The sequence below is a fragment of the Podarcis cretensis genome (genome assembly GCF_951804945.1).
Source record: "Podarcis cretensis genome assembly, chromosome: 9".
Taxonomy (NCBI): domain Eukaryota; kingdom Metazoa; phylum Chordata; class Lepidosauria; order Squamata; family Lacertidae; genus Podarcis; species Podarcis cretensis.
Window position 1 is genome coordinate 13,989,129 of NC_137178.1, and position 21,670 is coordinate 14,010,798.

The 21,670-nt window shown below is 41.5% G+C and overlaps 2 protein-coding genes and 2 long non-coding RNA genes across 23 annotated transcripts in view; 1 reads left to right on the top strand and 3 right to left on the bottom strand.

Annotated features, from left to right (window-relative positions):
* The window catches only part of SEC31A (SEC31 homolog A, COPII coat complex component), a 56,946-nt gene extending 44,409 nt beyond the window's left edge, over nucleotides 1–12,537 (bottom strand). For 9 of the 12 annotated variants that reach the window (XM_079990705.1, XM_079990701.1, XM_079990709.1 and 6 more), the window contains exon 1: nucleotides 1,398–1,480. In XM_079990705.1, the coding sequence (XP_079846831.1) occupies nucleotides 1,398–1,476 (79 nt within the window). In that variant the 5' untranslated portion in view covers nucleotides 1,477–1,480. Of the gene's footprint in view, nucleotides 1–1,397; nucleotides 1,481–6,984; nucleotides 7,184–12,510 lie in introns of those variants that run through there. The other 3 variants (XM_079990698.1, XM_079990700.1, XM_079990704.1) reach the window with 3 other exon arrangements.
* A 421-nt stretch (nucleotides 12,538–12,958) lies between these two features.
* On the bottom strand, nucleotides 12,959–14,080 carry LOC307224492. The gene is made up of 2 exons (XR_013842579.1): nucleotides 13,611–14,080; nucleotides 12,959–13,018 (listed from the first exon to the last, which is right to left on the bottom strand). It is a non-coding gene; the product is annotated as an uncharacterized lncRNA (long non-coding RNA).
* Nucleotides 14,081–14,231: 151 nt separating this feature from the next.
* On the top strand, nucleotides 14,232–19,962 carry LOC307224442. 3 transcript variants are annotated; one of them, XR_013842523.1, is made up of 3 exons: nucleotides 14,232–14,465; nucleotides 16,138–16,251; nucleotides 19,825–19,962. It is a non-coding gene; the product is annotated as an uncharacterized lncRNA (long non-coding RNA). The 3 variants fall into 3 exon arrangements; XR_013842524.1 differs by having other exon boundaries at nucleotides 14,234–14,473; XR_013842525.1 differs by having other exon boundaries at nucleotides 14,235–14,377.
* LIN54 (lin-54 DREAM MuvB core complex component) overlaps nucleotides 16,812–21,670 on the bottom strand; it is a 46,718-nt gene continuing 41,859 nt past the window's right edge. For all 7 annotated transcript variants that reach the window (XM_079990814.1, XM_079990819.1, XM_079990820.1 and 4 more), the window contains 2 exons: nucleotides 21,164–21,366; nucleotides 16,812–20,058 (listed from right to left, as the gene is read on the bottom strand). In XM_079990814.1, the coding sequence (XP_079846940.1) occupies nucleotides 19,857–20,058; nucleotides 21,164–21,366 (405 nt within the window). In that variant the 3' untranslated portion in view covers nucleotides 16,812–19,856. The remainder of the gene's footprint in view (nucleotides 20,059–21,163; nucleotides 21,367–21,670) is intronic.

Below are 21,670 nucleotides of genomic sequence, written 5' to 3' on the forward strand. Positions count from 1 at the left end.
AGGAAAAGAAAGGATTTTAGTGCAGCACTGTATAGTGTGGTGCTGAAGCCCTGCACAAGCCCACTGACTCTATTAAGTCTGCAAGCCTGTGCACACTTAACTGGGTTTGAGCCACATCGAGCACAGTTCAATGAACTAAACAGGTTTACAGTGGTGCCCCGCAAGATGAATGCCTCGCAAGACGGAAAACCCGCTAGACGAAAGGGTTTTCTGTTTTGGAGGTGCTTCGCAAAACGAATATCCTATGGGCTTGCTTCGCAAGACGAAAATGTCTTGCGAGTTCCTGCGGGTTTTTTTCCCCTCCCCTCCTTTTCTAAGCCGCTAATCCGCTTAACAGCTGATCCGCTTAACAGCCGATCCGCTAAGCCGCTTATCAGCGGATCCGCTAAGCCGCTAAACAGCTGATCCGCTAAGCCGCTTATCAGCTGATCCGCTAAGCCGCTTATCAGGTGATCCGCTAAGCCGCTTAACAGCTGATCCGCTAAGCCGCTTATCAGGTGATCCGCTAAGCCGCTTATCAGCTGATCCCCTAAGCCCCTAATAGCGCTAATCCGCTAATGGGCTTGCTTCGCAAGACAAAAAAACCGCAAGACGAAGAGACTCGCGGAATGGATTCTTTTCGTCTTGCGAGGCACCACTGTACATATCTAGGAGTCTGATCCAATAGCTATGAAAGATAACTGGATTTGATATGTACAGAGGCAATGTACCTCTAAATACCAGCTGCTAGGGCTAAACTAGAGACTAAGGCTGTTGCCTTCATGACAAGCTTATAAATACACAGAGATACCAGCTGCTGTTGAGAAGATGAAAACAGATGGATGCTGGTCTCATCCAGCAAAGCAAATCTCAAATTCACATTTAGCGCAAGTTCAAGTTAAGTGTTGCAAGTTATTTGGAGACCTTTGTGTAACCAGTAACTAACAAGTCTAATAGGTAACAACTACAACAACTTTAAAAAGCCAGAACAAAAGCCCCAAACAAATACAGGCAAGGGCTTTGATTTACTGGTAAACCTTTTCTTCTTTGGGGTGTGATTTTTATTTTTTTCTGCAGGCTATTCTCACCATCTTTCAGCATTCAGAAGAGCAGTATTTTAATGAGGGCTCAGAAAGCACTCAAAATCCCTAAGTGGCTGGAATCAGAACTAAAGTGCCGTGTCTACAGACATCTGAATCAGTATTTCAAATGTAAGCATGCTAGTATCAGATTTCTAAATGACCAGGTGACTGAGATTTTCCTCAACTGGGAGCTTCAACTGAAGCCTAAAAGTTGGCTCTAGAGTGCCCCTATCCATAAAGGGCAGGAGTCCTACCACTTGCAGAGGAGAATTCTGCTCATGGGACCTCTGGATCCAACACATGATATTTTCACATTGCAATGAAATAATAACTCACCAGTAGCCAAGTAGATGGGGTGATGGTGAGATGGACTCCATGCCTGCATGGCAGTACGGTCTATCTCTTTTAGCTTCATCCTGCTGAGAGAGTACAATACACAGACAGCATCACTACATGAGAAGGTGAGAAACTGGACAAAAATGAAGGCTTGACACACTCTGCTCTTAACCCAAAACTGTCCGGAGGAGGCATTATTTAAATCCTTCTGATTGGAAGAATAAAAAATAAAGTCCACGTTTGCGTCAAAATAGTATTCAGAATATTCACTAATACAGTGGTACCTCTAGTTACGAACGTGATCTGTTTTGGGGTGCCGTTTGCACCTCGAAAAGTCCGTAAGTAGAGCGCTGCTACAGCGCATGCACAATAGATTGTTTCCGCACATGCGTGAAGTGCGCAGATCGCTTCTGTGCATGCACGCAGATCACTTCCGGGTTTGCGGGGTTTGTAACCTGAAAAGCCGCAACGTGAAGCAAATGTAACGCAGGGTATGACTGTGTTAAGAAATCCTAGACGAGTTTAAAACAGTAGACGCACAGTGGTGGCTCCTTGCTTGTGGAATGCTCTTCTTAGGGAATTCATATTCTGTTCCAACTGCTCTGGCCTGAAGTCAGGTTGGGTCTGGAGTAAGCAAACTGTCTAAGCTGAAGGCTCATAAATAAATAAATAAATAAACACACCTAATCCTCACAGGGCACTCTGATATGAATGATATTTCTTTGCTGTCCTCCTCACAAACAGCTTCATTCAAAACCAGAAATTCTTGCATGGCTCAATACCAACAGGGCATGTGGCTCTGAAGCTCTATATATGAAACTGACAGTGACGTTTTCCCATTCATTTTTGATTAGCAGCGAGCTGCCAAACAAATTGTGGTTGGTTATGGCTTCTTTGAAACAAGCTGAATAGAAACCATGGTTTATAAAGTGAGCTTGTTTTAACAAACCATAGTTAACATTAACCACAGTTTAAGGTTCAGATAGAATGCTAAACTGTGGTTAAGCAAAGGCAGAAGAAAGAGCTTGCAGATTCCTTCTAGTGGCTGTGCCAGGTGACACAATGCAACATCAAATGAACATTAAAACACTGTTCATAAAGGTTTTTGTTAATGTAACCTGTTCTGTGAACGTAACCCCTGCATAAGTGGGGAGACACCTTTATGAGAAAGGGGATTTTGACTTAAACTTCAGGAAGATCTTTCTGAGAGTTAAGAGCTGTTTGATAGTGGAACCGACTCCCTTGAGACGTTGTGGGCTCTCCCTTTGCTGGACATTTTTAAAGAGGTGGGTAGCCACAAGAGATGGATGCTTTAGTTGAGATTTCTGCACTGAAGTGGGTTGGATTAAGATGACCCTTGTGGTCCCTTTCAACGCTATGATTCTATAGAATGCTGGCATGCACTCATTTCTAAGAAGAAACTGCAATCAAGTTCTGGAATACCGTTATCGAAAATTCCACCTCCAGACCTCCACCTAAGTGCCAGCGAAAAGGACAACGTGGCCCTCACTCCGATGGCCAACTGCCCAGAATTTTGTTCCAACCACAGCTTCCTCTTAAAACGCTTTGACTAAAACCTTAAACTGGAACTGTGTGATCATGCCACAAAGGTTTTAATTAGAACTAGAAACAAGCTAAAAGAAGAAAGTGTAAAACAGAAAGTACCGCAAAACTTTCAAATAAGCATCTCTCAAGAAAGTACTTTTGAGGATTATTTGCCAACTGCTCAAACTGCTATCATCAATGTTGAGTTTTCCTACTTCTTTTTGCTGTCTCCTAACCAGAAACCCAATAATTCTTATAGGAGCACAGCACTGAAGGAAAGGATTCATTTTTTAAAAAACTATGTCGTGTGTGAATGTAGTCCCTGCAACAGCCTTTTTCCATAGCAAGAAAACTGAAGTGAATGCACGCCAACTGTGGAATGCTCTAACCACAGAAACTCATCTAGTACCCATGTTGTGGTCTTCTTGGTACCTGGTGAGCAAACTTTTTATTTTCCCTTGCTTTTCACTACTGTGCACCAACACTGTTCTCTGTGATTGTTTTTTTTAAAAAACAACACAGACTAATCTCTCGCTCAGTGTTAGATATTCCCTGGGCACAAAGTTGGCGACTGACATCTCCATCGAGCCAGTTTAAAAACCTCTGTCTCAGTCCATAGTTAATTCCATTTCCATTTCTACTGTATGAGTTTCTCCTTCTTGCACAAAGGGACAAGTGAACTGTTGTAAGAGCAAGCTAAAGTCAAGCAATGTAGTTGAGATCATAGAATTGTAGAACGGTAGCACTGTCTTATACTGTATATCTATGCTTCTGACATTGCTCTACTTCTGCTGGTTTCAACATCTTACATGTTGTGCGTAATCTATCAAAATCCTGTGCGCTCTTACGCTAAGAAAAGTTGAGGCAATACAATATGTTGCTATGTGTATATTATATGTGTTTTCTGGTACCAATCCTGCAACAGCTAACCAGACCACTTCTTCATTTTAAGCACCGTACAGCTTTTAAAGTCACACTTCCTGAAACGAAGAATTGTCAACAAATCATGCAATAGGAATCTAGGTTGAGCTGCAGCACTAGGCTATACAGTGAAAATGGAAGCTGATCTGGAGCCAATAAAGAAATATCATTTGGAAGCGACCATAGCATCTTAAATATTCACTTTTCTTTAATAGTGACTGTTCCTAATTCTGCACATGCCCACTTCTTCTTCAACTTGTGCATGGACAGCCAGCATGGTGCCTTTATTTGGGTGTTATATTATGACAGGCCAGGGTTCAAATTTCCATTCAGTCATAAAGCTCACTGGGTGACCAGCCTGACCTACCTCACAGGCTTGTTGTTAGAATAAAGTAGGGAAGTCAAGAACCATGCCCATTACCTTGAGCTCCTTGGAGGAAGGATGGTGTATAATGACAACAAATAAATAACATATTACTTTTGTTCGCTTGGTGCTGGACAAATTGCAAGAATTCAGAAAAATAATACAGTACTGGAGAGATATTTCCATTACAGTGGTGCCTTGCAAGACGAAAAGAATCTGTTCCGCGAGTCTCTTCGTCTAGTGGTTTTTTCGTCCTGCGAAGCAACCCTATTAGCGGCTTAGCAGATTAGCGCTATTAGCGGCTTAGAAAAAGGGAGAAAAAAGCGAAAAAAATCGCAAGACTCGCAAGACGTTTTCGTCTTGCGAAGCAAGCCCATAGGGAAATTCGTCTTGCGAAGCGCCTCAAAAATGGAAAACCCTTTCGTCTAGCGGGTTTTTCGTCTTGTGAGGCATTCGTCTTGCGGGGCACCACTGTACTGAACTTTCAAAGTATCACTGCAGCCCTGTCTCCTGCTAGTCCTAGAGATACATAGGAGTTTACAACCTTCCACGGTGTCCAGCTACAAAGAAAGCTATTACGTACTTGGCACTGTAACCTTTGATACTAACACAGCACCAAAGGAAGTGCTGCCTCTCATTAAGAGAGATTACCGTATTTTTCACTCTATAAGACGCACCAGACCACAAGATGCACCTAGTTTTTGGAGGAGGAAAACAAGAAAAAAAATATTCTGAATCTCAGAAGCCAGAACAGCAAGAGGGATCGCTGTGCAGTGAAAGCAGCAATCCCTCTTGCTATTCTGGCTTCTGTGATAGCTGCACAGCCTGCATTCGCTCCATAAGACGCACACACATTTCCCCTTACTTTTTAGGAGGGAATAAGTGAATCTTATAGAGCAAAAAATACGGTAATTGGAAAAAGGGACCCAAGATTACTTAATCCTAACTGGTATCTCTTGAAATCTGTAGTCTTCAAACTTTGCAGACTTGGAACCTGCCTTTAATCCAAACATGCATTTGGGAACCCATTTGTTAATTTTTAATCATCTATTTGTATGGCGGTAACACTGCTGTTGTGACCCAACCTAGCTCAGGCTTGCAACTCAGTACTGGATCCCAATTTACCAGCTGAAGATCACTGATAAGTCACCATGGTTAAGAAGCAGATATTTCCTAAGAAAATACAAGCCTGCATGCAAACCCTCTTGCTACCAACTGCAAAGACAAAATCAATGCCACATACGCAAGATTACACTCTTGTTGTTCCACAGTAATTAATCCAAAACTAACAAGACTCCTAATTTTTGTATTAACATACATTACGGTCTGCCATTCAACAACTTAACACTGAAACGTGTGTATATCTGTGATATTACTAGCAGCCCATATCCAAAAAACTGCAGCTTTGAAAGGTTCAGCCCACCATCTTGATTCAAAATGGTATCCTACTGTATCCAAACATAGATGAAAACCTGCTGCTTGATCAGGGAACCACAGTGCAAAATTTGATTACAATATCATGAAAGATGTCCAAACACATACAGATAAACAACTTTCCAAAATTCACTGCAGGTAGCAGTTAACATTTTGCCATTTGATCACTAGCCTTATCTTTGGTGTGCCCTCAAGGGTGGTAAGTACTCTAAATTAAGTGGTCCTGAATAAAAGTGCCACTTTGCATACAAAACGCTAGGTAAGTGCCACTTTGTGTACAAACGGTAGGAAAACTCTTCTGGGTAGAAAATATCAGTGACATGCTCAAGATCGCTGAGAGATTTTAAACACAGTAATCAACTGACTCTACAGCTTCCAGTATGTATTTCAAGACAATCGGAGAATAGGCTAAAACTTAAATCTGAAGGTCTTTGTCATGGTACACTAGCTGTAGAAGAAGGCATTTTATGCAATATTTCAGGGGTGGCCAACAGGTAGATCGTGATCTACTGGTGTCTGTGGTAGATCTTGGGACCCCTCCCACCCCACCCCCTTTGATTTCCCTAACTTAGATTGCCCCTAAAAGCTCAAAAAAACTTTGACTTCCCAAGAAAAGCTCAGCGACTTTGGTCAATGCAGTGCGTTGATCACCGCCAGTTTTTTTATAGTGGGAGTAGATCGCAGTCTCTTGGAAGTTGGAAAAGCCTGCAATATTTCAATGCGTGCTTAGCTGTTGAAGCCAGGATCCTAATTTTCAAGTATGGAACTAGGGAAGGGAGCAGCAGCTCCTTCAGGTGTATGAATGCAAAAAATATTGATGCAACAGTATGATTTTGCTGATATGCTATTTCTCCAACCCAAAATTTGTGCATGCCTAGAAAACAAGAAAGGGGAAAGGCCTGGAAAGGCTAAACTCGGGTCGATCCCCGAAGGGTTTGGAAAACCCAATGCTCCCTTGAGGGGGGAGCGAAGGTGCCCCTCCCAAGCCGATGCAACAAAAGGGCCGCAGTGCTAAAAATGCAGGCAGGACGAAATCCCATTATGTATTTGCATCTCCGAAAAAGTGGGGAGGGAGAAGCCTCTTGTTTCAAAGCACCACGCCTAAACCGGGAGCCCCCGCTTTTTGCAAAAAATACATAAGTAAACGAGGAGGGCGGGCGAAGTGGATCCCTCGCCCCCTTTCTCGGCCACCTCGCAACGCCAAGCTACGGCTGCAATCCTAGGAAAGACAAGTCGCCAGGATGCGGCGCAAAACGAGAGCTGGGCCGAGTTTAAAGGGAAGCCCGGCTGGGACCCCCAACCCGCCGCCGCCGCCGGTCTCACCTGCTCGCCGGTCTCCCTCGGCCAGGAAAGTCAAGGCTGGGCCGCGGCCTCCTCCTCCTCCGCCCGCAGGGCCCCAAGCTCCAACTCGCTCGGGCTTCAACGTGGCAGCCGGAGCACCGCCTCCATGCCGCCGGCTTCCGGGACGAAGTGGCACCCGCCCGCCCGCCGCTGGGGCTGGGCCTGCTTGGGAGAGGGAGGAGGAGGAGGAGGAGAGGGAAGCCGGCGAAGTCGCCACGCCGCCGCCGCCGCCGCCTCTGAGGGGAGAAGTCGCCACGGTGGACGCGCGCCGGGGGTCGGCTAGGCCGGAGGGGCTCCAAGTTCCTGCACTGGCTTTCGGAATAAAGATTTGCTTGCGGCAAGCCGAGGGTTTTTTTTTATATATATATAAAATATGTATATGTAAAATATAAAATATGTGTATGTATATGTACTCTATATACGTGTATATATATATGTATGTATACACACACACACACACACATATACACACACACACACACACACTCTGAGGGGGTGTGTGTGTATGTATGTATATATATATATATATATGTGTGTGTGTGTGTGTGTGTGTATATACATACATATATATATACACGTATATAGAGTACATATACATACACACACACACACGGATAGATAGATAGATAAACACCCTCAGAGTATATATATAAATAACACCCTCGGCTTGCCGTGAGTAAATCTTACATATTAAAGTATATATTACATACTTTTATATATAGGGTGAATTTGGTTTAAATCAAATCGATTTAAATCACTAGTCAGTAAGACTTGATTCAAATCTCTCTTCTTCTTTTTTACAGAAAGACCCATTCTTGCTGGTATAATCTTAATATTTACAACCAGAGGAAGGTTTCATTTTTGGAATAATAAATTTTCAGAGTAGTTTTTACAGTTCTATCAAAAGCTACTGATTTGGTTATACTATTAGAAATACATGGACAGATAAATATGAAATTGTGAGGTTTAATAAGTTAACTCTTTATATTTGGGCAACGTTTCTGCTGTACTTTATTGGAAGGAGAAAAATATATCATTTCTTTAATAAAATTTAAAAGGATTTTAGATTTAACTAGAACGATAACATTATAGCATATGTAGTCATGGTTGTTAACTGTTGTTAACTGATGTGGTTAAATGATTTTTAAAAAAACAACACTCGTAGACTGAGTTTTAGCACACATGAAAAACTTAAAACAAATCCTTATTTCCTGATGAAATAGCCTTTGGACTATAATGTAACTTAAATAGAAAGCTATCTTTAGAAAGATTTTTTTCTCCAAAAGCATTTTATTTAAGAAATCCAATTTAAACAAACAAACAAAAATCATTGATTTTTATCCACCCTGATATACTCTGATAGAAGCCACTCCTAGCAGTGCTCAAGTTATAGCACAGAACAAAACTGCTTTGTAATACTGACCCTGGGGAGCAAAGCCTCCAACATTTCTTCTTTGAAAATAGGAATATCCTATTCTATCATGGCGATGGGATCTCATCATCATCATCATATTTATACCCCACCCATCTGACTGGGCAGCTTCCAGCAGCTATAAAAAATGTAATAAAACACAAAACTTTAAAACACTTCCCTCTACAGGGCTGCCTTCACATAGCTCGGGGGTTGCAGAACTCCATACCTTCCGACGTTTTTCCTGTGAAAATTAGGGACATCCTAAAGGAAATTGGGACATTCTGGGATCAGAACCAAAGATTGGGACAACTTCTATAAATCCGGGACTGTCCCTGGGAAACGGGCACTTGGAGGGTCTGCGATGCAGCAACATAGAGAACAAGAATCATTCCCGAAATATAAACGAGCCTCTTAAATACATACTTAAGTATGTATACGAACTCCATAAGAGGTGTGAGCTCACTTTTGCCTGGTAATCTCATTTATATTCTTTCTAATTTGAGACAAACTCATTTACTCTTATCACAAAGCCTTTCTTTCATGTTTCTGAGTTGAGATCCCTGCTCACAACCCTGTGTCATGGAGAACTGTAGAATAGCCAACGCTCTTGAGATGTAGATACTGTTCCTGATTTTACATCCAAAAATATTATATTATACTATACAATATATTGTATTATACTATACTATACAGTTGCCATCCTCTCATGCCACACCCTTTGAGAACCATTGCTCTAGGTGATGAGGAGTGTTCATGGGAGTTTTATATAGATGTATATACTGTATATCAAAACCTCTGCACGTGTGCAGAGTGCATTTACTTCCCCACTGCAGCTAGTTTAGAAAAGTGCTGCTGAATGGGGCAAAGGCCTAGCTCAACACTGCTTTCGAAGGTCAGTGCCTCAGGCAACTCCATAAGCAGACCGTTAAGGCAGCCAGGCACACCTAAAGACCCTGGACTTTAATGTTTATTTAGAATCACAGTATCTGATATACTAGGCTGACTGGTTTTGCCAGGAGTTTGAACTTCAGTCCAACACTGCAGTGGGTGTGCGTTGGAGTCTGAACTCACTGCACATAATTTACACATTTAAGTTATCTTTCAGGAGGCAGCATTTTATGTGGGGTTGGAGGGGAGGAGGCACCCCTCTTCTGACAGATATATAAAGTTTGTGTTCAGGTGTGCAGGCCTAATTAACTGCAGACTAGTGTTGTTTTTTGTTTTAAGTTAGCTTGCCACTGATACACTTCCAGATATAGGTGGGTAGCCGTGTTGGTCTGCTGTAGTCAAAACAAAATTAAAAAATTCCTTCCAGTAGCACCTTAGAGACCAACTAAGTTTGTTATTGGTATGAGCTTTCGTGTGCATGCCTCATGTGTGTATCTCAAGAAGTGTGCATGCACACAAAAGCTCATACCAATAACAAACTTACTTGGTCTCGAAGGTGCTACTGGAAGGAATTTTATTTTGTTGATACAATTTCGACACACTTGTGGCTGAAATCCTATGAATGTAAACTTAAGTTGCACTGAACTGTTAAAACATGACTAGCACAGGAGAGTCTCACTCTTACCCTTTTCCCAAGGCTGCATATATAATCTTGAGCAGGAACAGACAAGTGACACTTGCATTTTTCCATTTACATGAAATGTTGGTAGTTCAGAGGATCCCATGCTAGAATAAGACTTCTGAAATAGCTACTCCAGGATTCATATAAATATTTATTAAAGTTTTGAAAGTTACAGAAAGAAAAAAGAAAAAGAATTAAACATAACAAAACCATACAATACAAAGACAAAAATATTACATATACATAACCAAAATAAAACAAAAACAATTAAAAAAAGAAAAAACACAACCAATACTTTCAATGTTATTAACTTTCTTTTACTTGTTTCAGCGACCTCCTCACACCTTCCTTTTTTTGTATTCTACTTCGATTGTTTCAGCAAATCCTTTCCATCTTCCTCAAATTTCTGTCCTATCATTTAACTTAACAAATTTTAACATTATTTTTTTCCTTTAATCCAATTACAATCTATTATACTTAATTCTTTATAACATTTCTGCTAAAGCCACGTAACTTCATTCCAACATCTTTCTAACATTCCTTAATTTTACAATATTTCTGTAGATAATCTTTATATTTCTTCCAATCTTCCTCCACCGACTCTTCTCCCTGGTCTCGGATTCTGCCAGTCATTTCTGCCAATTTCATGAAGTCCATCACCTTCATCTGCCATTCTTCCCAGGTAGGTAGATCTTGTGTCTTCCAGTACTTTGCAATAAGTATTCTTGCTGCTGTTGTAGCATACATAAAGAAAGTTCTATCCTTCTTTGACACCAATTGGCCGACCTTTTTCATTTCATTGTAAATCATTTCCCAGAAAGTCTTAATCCTTGGGCATGTCCACCAAAGGTGAAAAAATGTGCCTTCGTCCAGGATTCATATAAAAGCCACAAGATGTTCTCATTTACTAGGAGCTTTGGCATCAATTTTGCTAACCTGATCATGAGTCTAGCATCCCATTTCCCACAGTAACCAAGAACCACCCCACAAACAAAACAAAATGCTTACCAATCTGTGAGACTTGCCTTTATCCAATCACTAAATTTACTCAGAATCCATTTTCAGTGCAGAATAAGCAGTCATTTCTCTTCTTTACTTACATAGATGTGAGTTTCAAACACCTTGAATTGCAAAGATTAGGCCAACACACGTGATCAGTTCTCTGCTGAAACATTGTTTCAGCAAGCCTACTCAGTCCCATAATTTAGTTATACAAGTATTTGTATGATTGTAACTGTGATTATGGTTTTATGTATATTTGTTTTTCAATATACATTGTGGATTTTAGCTACCTTTTATCTACAATACTATTTGTGTATCATGTGGAAAGCTCTCTGAACAGGCAGTCTTTAAATCTGCTAAATAACAGACCAAGAAATAAATATTTATAGAAACTAAAAGTACAAAAAATATCAAGAATCCACAGCTGGGCAAAGCATTGCATCCTGACGAATTCTGTACTTGTTTTTCCTTTCCCTCTGTCCTTGTGTACCATCATACCACACTTTAACATTTTGTTTGATACCACCCAACCATACATATTATTTCAGATTCTCCCAAGTACTTTGAATACATCATCTAACATATTTGCCAGTTCCACAGCTGGGATATTAGTAAAATCTATTTAATAAAGTTTAGAATGCTAGTTCTGCTTCCTAAGCACAAACTAGAAATCAAGCCACAAGACTTCATTGAAGGTCAAAAGTATTTATTTATGTCAATACAAAAGGAAGATCAGTATACAAAATGTGTCTTGCAGAGATTAGTCAAAAGTTATACTTTTATAATGATTTCCCCTTTTCTTTTTTTCTATTTGGTCCAGATTTTATTCTGTTCATCCCACGCTTTCTAGACATGGGCCTGAGAGGCTCTTCTTTTATTTTTAGAATTTATTTTTGCATTTTCAATTTTACATACAATAAGCAAAAGAAAAATAAACACAATAAAAACATGCTTTTAATTAGTAACCTCTATTTCAAGAGCTCAGGACTTAATTTTGGACACCCGTTAAAAATGAACTTCCCTCTCTGGCATGCTCAGTGCGGTACACCCCTGTCTTTTAAAAAATACTGGGAGGTGGGAGAATAAATAAAAGAACATTATGCAATTCTACTGCTGAAGCTAAAGCTGCTTATATGGGAAAACTATATGGGAATTATACATACACTGTTCCAAATACTTAAGACAGCAGGGTACAAACGTTATATATCATGCACATATCTAAAAAACTTTCTGTGTGTGTCAACTATGCACAAAATCTAGAATATTTACTGGAGCTGATTTGCACAATAGTTTCTACGCATCTGAGCAAACCTAATAGTACATGTTCACATGGACACCATGTTTTAATGGGAAAACATAAATACAGAATGATCACAGCAGTACTTTTTTCAGCTACCCAAGACCACAGGATTGTAGAATGACAAACCATGCCCCCCTACTACTCAGATCTACTTGCATGGACAAGAGGTTCATGAGTATTAGCTCTTAATTTTGCCATTTTCACAAATGCTTTAAATGTTACCTGATTATCCTGTAAGATTCTTTATGCCTGAAAGCAGGAAAATGAATTATAATTAAGTAAATATCAAAAGATAGCTAGAGATATAGAAAATACAATGTTCAAGAATCTGAAATGTTACTTTAAATCCTGTGTCCTCATCTTCAAGAATAGTAATCACAGTAAATCATGATGTGAACAGCAAAAAAAGGTTTAATCACCGGACACCAGGCAAGTACCAGCAGAAATGAAAAGGAAACCTACAATACTGATGTTGAATCTACATGAAATCATGTTCAATTTGGGAGCTTTTTTAAAAAAGTAGATTCCACACATTTTAAGGATACTACTTTGTACTAAAACTTCCATAAATCAACAAGGAAAATGAACATTTTTTATGACACTGGCGAAAACAAGTGCTCAAAATATAAAAGTACAAAACCTATGCCAAATGATGTTCAGAGCAACAGACATACCTCAAGAAGTTTGTCATGAAGTCCCCATCTATGGAAAAAGCAATTCTCCTTTCCCTCTGCAAAACAAAAAAGGACACATAAAACACATATTAAGACTACCTGCAAGTCTTATCAGAAGTGGGGATGCACCTTCTAGCAACATCACAGAGGTCTCACTGCTGCCTCCACTGCAGTGGCGTAGCGTGGGTTGTCAGCACCCGGGGCAAGGCAAGTAATTTGCACCCCCTAACCCGTGGATTTGTGCCCCCTAACCCGTGGATTTGCGCCCCCTAACCCTAACCCCCAGATGTTGCGCCCGGGCCCCCCCTGCACCCCCCACGCTACGCCACTGCTCCACTGTACTGAATAACCAGGAGCACTAATATTCCAGTACTGAGTTCTGTCTTAGGAAGTTATGGCTTCGTGGCTATGAACGTTGCCTGGCAATTTGTGCCAAGTACTGTAATTTCTTCCAGCCAGATGGGCAGGGTATAAAAAATAACTTATAAATAAATGACAAATTATGATGATGATTATTCCTAACTTGTCTCCTGTTGCAACAAAGGCAACATTTGAAGGATTGGGGTGGAAGGGAGTTACGAGTATGACAAGAAAGCACCACAGTACATACTAGAGAGACTCTCCCTTAACCAGAAGAAATGGACCCACCTCATCACAGTGAAAAGTTCCACTCAAGCCTGAAGGTCTGGAAAAAGACTACAGAAAACGGAGTGGGGGTCCCCAGCTTCCCCCAATAAATTGGGAAAAATTGTTTTGGGTACCTCCCCCTGGCAATTTTTCAAGTGCCTCTCACTAGACTCCAAATTAGTAGCAATTAAATACATTTAAATGTATTTAAATTAATATATTTAATTTTAAATTAAATACATTTAAAGGGGGAAGACGAAAAATAACAACAGTAGTCATAATAATCGTCCGCCCACCCCGTTAAAGGAACCTAAGTACAAAGCTACTGTAAAACCCCCATATTCTACGCAAAGACCCGCACTCCACCAAGGACGAAACCCGAAAGGAATTGAATTGCCAAAGCACGCGGGTATAGCCAACCTCGCGCCTAGCGCGGCCGTGCTCTCATTGGCTCTTAGCCGTACGCTGCTTTTGATTGGGCCCTGACATCCTCTTCCGCTTTTGGTACGCGGGTGAAGTACGTTATTTGGAATGATAGAAAGGAAAAGCAACCAATCGGAAGTACGGAGCCTTAAAGAAGAACTGACCAATGAGAAGAACGGTTATATACACTCACGGAGAGGAAGCGCGAGCCAATCAGAAAGGGCTTCAAGGCAAGGAAGGGGAGCCAATAAGGAAAACGAAATCCGCGAGGGCGGCGGTTTGAACGGCCTTTCAACGAACGGTAGCGAGCACGTAGAGCTACGAACCATGTAGACTCGCGTGCACGTTCCTCCTTGACGCGGGCGGTTTCCGAAACCAACCCGTGCTTTCCGTTCGATAGGGCTCTCACCACAAAGATGCCGAGCCCTAGAGCGACGCTGCTCTGAGCCCAGCGTGAGGGAGCGGGGAAAAATATTATTACTGTGTATAAGAAGGAAGTGTTGTAAACAAAAATGGCCCTTTTCTCTTATGAGGTGTCCAAGAGCCCATATAGAGTCCTTATTTAGGTTCCCTATTGGTAGGAGAAGATAACAGAGGCCAACCAGAGAATATTGAGAAGCAAAGCAGCTAATAAGCCTGATCTTTATTGATCTGTTGCAACAGGGTGCTCCCCTCACCTGCAGGAGAGGAGGAGGAAGCCAGAACAATGGCGTGCAAGGTCTTATAAAGACTTTTAAAATTGTCACCCTGTAGATCACGATCATGGGACGCGGGTGGCGCTGTGGGTTAAACCACAGAGCCTTGGGCTTGCCGATCAGAAGGTCAGCGGTTCGAATCCCCGCGATGGGGTGAGCTCCTGTTGCTCGGTCCCTGCTCCTGCCAACCTAGCAGTTCGAAAGCACCTCAAAGTGCAAGTAGATAAATAGGTACCACTCCGGCAGGAAGGTAAACGGGTTTCCGTGTGCTGCTCTGGTTCACCAGAAGCGGCTTAGTCATGCTGGCCACATGACCCGGAAGCTGTACGTTGGCTCCCTCCACCAGTAAAGCGAGATGAGCGCCGCAACCCCAGAGTCTGCCATGACTGGACCTAACGGTCAGGGATCCTTTAGATCACGACCACCCCCAGAAACATCATACATACATCACAGAAGGGGTGTAACCTAAGACCACCCCTCATATACATCACACCTACATCACAAAAAAGGCGATCTAAAACAGAAATTTGAATGTTGTTGAATGTTGTTTTTCTCCTGTTGTTTATCTCCTGTCTGGCAGGTCACTTGATTGGATTGCCTGGAGAGCCTGGCCAGTCTTTTGTAATGATAAATACTTAGTTCCTGGGCCAGGTCACAGGTTCACACCCTATTCATATCTTAAATGTGCCCTTAAGACAGGATTTGTGAGGAAAGAGACAATGGGGAGGTTTCCCACTTTGACCTTGCAGAGAAAACATTTGCTCAGTTTAGGAATCAAAATGGTTCCAGGTTGGTCTTCCTGTGCTGATCTATGTATGTGCTTGGTTGGTACACTTATGAACATTAACATATCTAAGACCTCAAAAATCCTATCACAGAAGCAATGTGGCCTAGTGGCTATGGCGTCGGACTCTGACCCTGGGAGACCAGGGGTTGAATTCCCATGAAAGCTCCCAGTGTGTCCAACCTGGAGGTGGTGCCAGCCAATGCCTCTCTCTGCCTGTCCTCCCTCACAAGTCTGTTGTGAGGAATCAAATGAGATGCCTTGTTGCACAGGACCCCTTTCATATCCGTGTAGTATTTGGGACAGGAGCACTTCCTGCTTATTAGGGCTTGCTTCCACATGATGGTGCAGCGAAAATCAGTGATAAGTTAGTAGAATGACTTTTCTCTAAAACGTTTCCACTCCTGGAGAATCCAGCCAATGTTTACAAAGCACTGGGAGCCACTGCACGTAAGACTTTGGCTGTGCAGTCGAGTTGTGGACTTAAGAAACTGGAGAGGACGTTGATGGGAGGCCGAAATCTTGGCTAAAATTCAGCGTTCGTTAAAGTGCATGAAGTTATGAAGCTATCCCAGCATGCTTACCTCTGAGGACTACACAAAACAGCCTTTTAATGATGTTGTCCATTCCTGTTTTATATCCTCAGCCCTGTAGTAACATCAGTTTTCATTGACAGAAGAAAACAGCAGCAGCATCTTCATTCACCTTCAGCAGAATTGAGGCCTGTGCCAAAGCACACCAGTATTGCCCAATGTTGATGGTGAGTGTGGCTCTCACGAACCATCCAGAGTGGGGTAATAATAATAATAAATTTATTACTTGTATCCTGCCCATCTGAGTAGGTTGTCCCAGCCACTCTGGGTGGCTTCCAACAGAATATATAACACACAACGAAACAACAGACATTAAAAGCTTCTTGATCTAGGTCTGCCTTCAGATGTCTATGGAAAGTCATGTAATTGTTTATCTATTTGACATCTGATAGGAGGGCCAAGCGAAATGCCACAGTTTTGCAACGTTGTAAAGCGAGAAGGAACATGACTTGCCAGTGAATTATGGGGAACAAATGATGAATCAAATAAAACCAAGGCTATGTCCTGTTCAACAGGGAAAATGTATGGGAAGAGGACAGCTGGGGAGGAAAGAGAAGAAATTCTGCATTGAACATATTGAGGATTTAAGATGATAAAGCATTTTAAGCTCAGACAAATTCCTCTCAAGGAAATTGCCTCATTTTGGCCCTCATAATGCTAATAAAACCTGGTAGTAATGAGGAATGTAAAGGTTCCTATCAAAGAAAAAAGTGCAAACATTCACGTGTACAGAATAGTATAAACTTTTTATTTTTTTTCTTTGTGATTTATCTGACATTTGTTTTTACAATATAGAAAAGTGTATTCTTTGAATAGGTCTAGTAAATATAAATTTCAATCTATTTTAGATGTAAACCAGAACTAGAAAATTAATCCCCGACACCCTCCCCTCTCAAAATCTGCTGACAATGGGTATATTACAAAAGCATTCCAGCTGGGCACTTTCCAATCATGCCAGAAATGCAGGAGAAACACTAATTTGGAGACGTTGTACTGCACGAGTGTTTTGTAGATTCCTCCCAGTATCTTGATGTTAATTTTAACTAACTTGTTCAGCAGTTTCATGCAGGGAACCATGTTCAAAAACACAAAAGCAAGAGTAAGAAGACGGGAAGAACCAAGCTAAATACAGGAAAGAGCTTGTTCTAAAGGGGGGGGGGAGTGGGGGACAGAAAAGTACATCTTTGATTGCACCTTCTTCATATCTTTTACACGCAATTCCATCATACATAATCTACAACCGGAATCCAAACTTCACAAAAGGTTTTCTGCACACTTATAAATACATATCACAAAAGGTGCAAGTTAGAATACGACACAGAGTATGTACAAAATTAAACACATATTTAGTTCTAGATCAAAGTATGCATGTTCAAAAAATAACTTGATCAAGTATTATTTTATCCACTTACACTAATTTACATTTATACATCTCTTATCGTATGGACACTTATGGGATTAGTAAAAAGGTGAGCTTCACCATCTACTCTGAAAAGGTAACACACTGACTTTTGACTGCAAGTCAAGAGTTCTACTCATAAAACAATTCTGGTAAAAGGAAAAACAGCTTCCCTTTCAGGGTAAAGTGTACGTATATGCCAGCCTGCTATGTGCATACATACACAGTTACAAAACAAAATATATATGTACAGTTCTATGCTGTCCCTTTGGGGGTAAAGAACTGAAGTATTACAGAGCAGACTAAGATAATAGCAAGTGCTTGCTGATTCAAGCATGAGATTTATATCCATTCATGAAACTTAGAATGATTGAATCATTTGCTGCATTAGAAAACCATGCAAGTGTGTTTAGCAATTTAATAATATTTGTTAAAAAGGCTTTCTCTTCGAAGCATCTCCACCCAAAATAATGCTATTTCATGGGGGGGGGGGTGGAGTGGGGGTTCCACCAAGGAATTATGAGGTTTAGCTTTGTCTTACTAGGACGTGTCAGCCACTGCACTGCTAAAACATACTTTTTAATAAGTAAGCTAAAACATGAGGTGTATACAAACACAGAAACAAAAACAAAATGACACAGCGAGTAGCAAGGCAGATGCAGTTTACTGCGGATAAATTTCTGAATGGAAAGCTCTGTTGTTTGATGCACTGCGGCCACAATCTAACAGACACAGGTGCACTTAAATCTGTCAAACTCAATGGGATTAAGTGAAGCAGTGTTGGACTGTGGCCATAGAGTGCAGCCTCCTCAGATCTGCAGGTGACTACCACATTGTTAAAACACAATAAAACACCATGTTTTAGAAGTTTAACCCTCAACACCTCACTGATCACATTTAAAATAAAACCCAAGTAGGTCATTTGAAGACACCCTTGAACTGCAAATTGATTTTCAAAATCCCCCTTCAAAAAAATTTGCTATGGAGTCTGAGGGAAGGGGAAACTGCTGTTTGAGAAACTCAAGAGGCACATGAGTACTCATGTACTTTTGGGATCTTGGCTGGTATCTGGATATTGGGGAAATGGTTTGGGGCTTTCAGGGAGCAAAACCATGTAACCTTTTATATAGACTAAGAGTTATGCTCCCCTTGCACCCACATATCAATTTAAAAGGTGTGGCACATTGCAAAGTGCTCTTTAGAGGGTACGGAGCATCATCGAGCATTGCTTACATCTTCCATCATTAACCCAATAAATGATCCCTCCCCCAAACTTCATGCACTGGAAGGGTACAAAGCTTAAATGATTTGGGGGAGTTGTAAGGTATCAATGAATATAAGTGGTATTAATGCTACCAGAAGATCCTTTGGCAATTATAGTCACATATCTCAAAGAGCACACTCTTAAAAAGATCAGGAAGTTACATGAAAACTTGATTACTGCCTTATAAGGATAGCTAGATTCAAGACAGAGAGAGATATTTGCCTTTAATCCTTCAGAGGGGGTTGGCTAACATTTGGGACCTAGCAGAAATGTTTTTAAAAATCCCTAGCTACATTAAAATTTGTCAAACAACATATTGATAATCTCTTTGAAATCGAATGAAAACAGTTTATTAAAATTTGGAATATGTATTACAGTGATACATAATTTTTTAAAAACTTACTATAAATGTTGTTTTATGCTGTTTGAGGCTATGATATAAATTTTCACCTTGATTTTTTGTATATCATAGTTAGATATTTCTGGGTCTAGCTCTGATAATGCGTTATTCTTAATATAGACTAATAGTAAGATCTGCACAATAAACTTCCCCGCTGAAGTCAGGACTGTGGCTAACAAGGCAACTACTGCTTTCCAGCAAATATTTATTTTAACTGACTTCCTTTCAACATTGCCTTATCCAAGGATGTACCGCTATTCGCTTTTGCAACAAAATCTGTGTTGTGATGCTGGCCAAATGTCATTTCAACTGAGTTTGCAAAGAGATGTTCCTGAAAGCCTGTCTGTCGTATGCCTTCCCACCCATCTGCATACAAAATATAACACTATACATTGCAAATAATAATAATTTAAAAAGAATTGCCAGAAGAAACGTTTTTTAAGAGAGAAATGGGGGCGGGGGGGGGGGGGGAGCTTCTCAACTCTGTGCAGTCCCATGAAGTTGAGAGGACAAAGATACACGCCATATGCATGAAGTAAAAGTGTTAAGCTAAAAAGGTACACGTCATTACAAAGCTTCAATATTAACATACACCAATGAAAACTAAGCAGCACCAAATTAAGAATGGACTAAAACTACATCTGATGTGAACTAAAAAGTGTCCCTGTGCCTTTTAGTGTCCCGTTCAGACCACAGCTCATTTCAAGAGTCAGCAGTTCATGGCACAAGGGTCGCTTTTGGACTTTCCTGCTGAATTAATGATTCTCATCAGACAACGTCCAAACTCCTCTAGAATAATCCGTTCTGCTACTGCCTTCGACTTTCCTGCCTTCTCAGCCTTCTCCGCCTGCGCAAGTAAGCAGTCACACGTCGCTTCGGCAACTTCCTTCGTTACAAACGTAAATGGCAATCTAGAAGAAAACAAGAACAAGCCGTAGCGCATTATAACTGACAATCAGACTCCTTTTTTTCCTAAATTAAGTATCAAGATATCTATTTGTAAAAGCAAGGAAGATCAGATGCAGTTCCTCAAACACACACTTCCGTGAGAACAGCAATGTGCTTTTCTTTTTCTCCACAATCTTTATAAATCCAGGCTGACAATGACTTTCATTCATCATTTCCACAGATCCCTCCCTCCAGGTTTAAAGGGGTTTAAAGCCCTTAAAAGCTAAAGGGAAAAGGCAGGGAAACAGCATGTACACACACCCATTAATGTGTAGTACTATGTACCGTATTTTTTGCTCTATAGGACACACTTCTTCCCCTCCAAAAATGAAGGGGAAATGTGTGTGCATCCTATGGAGCAAATGCAGGCTTTCGCTGAAGCCTGGAGAGCGAGAGGGGTCGGTGCGCACCGACCCTCTTGCTCTCCAGGCTTCAGGAAGCTATCCGCAAGCCTTCGGAGCCCGGCGGGAGTTCCCACCAGGCTCAGAAGGCTTGCGGATAGCAGCAAGCTCCGGGAGCGAAGGCGACGTTTTGCGCAACCTCGCCCCCGCTCCCGGACCTGTTTTGAGGGCTGGGGAAGCTCGGGCTTCCCCCGCCCCAACCCCGTGGCTAAAAAAGAAGCCAAGACAGCTAGCAGGATCCATCCCGCTCGCTGTCTTGGCTTCTCCCAAAGCCATGTGCAGCCTCTCCCGGCTGGAGAGTTGTGCGTGGCTAAAGTGGAAGCCAAGACAGCCAGCGGGATGGATCCTGCTGGCTATCTTGGCTTCTTTGCTCTTTGGGACTGGGGGGGGGGATAATTTTTTTTTAATTCCCCCCCCCCACAAAACTAGGTGCGCCCTATGGTCCGGTGCGCCCTATAGAGCGAAAAATACGGTACTTGTTCCACGTCTAGTAATTGCAAGAGCAACAGAATAAAATAAGAGCCCAGGCAAATGAGGCAGGAGGAGGCACTCTGCTCCCCAAAAGTTATTTCCATGCCCTCCCTCTACTTCTCTCAACCTACAGCACTAATTTTTTTAACAGCACAGAAGAGACTGCATGACATCAACAAAATGGAAGTAAGCACACCTTCCCCCTCCGCTGGTCAACACCGGGGCTGGCCTTGTCAGCAGGTCTGAAATCTGCGAGGACAACTTTGTCTTTGCGGCAGTTTGTTGCTGGACTCGCACTTCAGCAGCGTCAGCCAAGTGCATCAACGTCTTCCGCTCTGGGCTTTCTTCAAAGTTCTTGCAGCCGATACATTTGCAAATTGAAGAACACATGATCTTTGCCTGAACAGGAGAAAAACAAAAGCCTATTTATTCATTCATTTATTTAATTAATTTGTACAGCACCCTTCATCCAAAGTTCACAGCGCAGTTCGCAACATAAAAATACAAAATGAGAACACAAAATACATAATAAAAGAAAAGCACAACAAACCCTTTCTAGAAACACGTTTACTACTACTACTACTACTACTACTAATAATAATAATAATAATAATATTTTATGTATACCCCACTCTCCCCGGCCAGAGCCAGGCTCAGGGCGGCTAACACCAGTAAAATTACAATAAGAACATAAGGGGGGGGG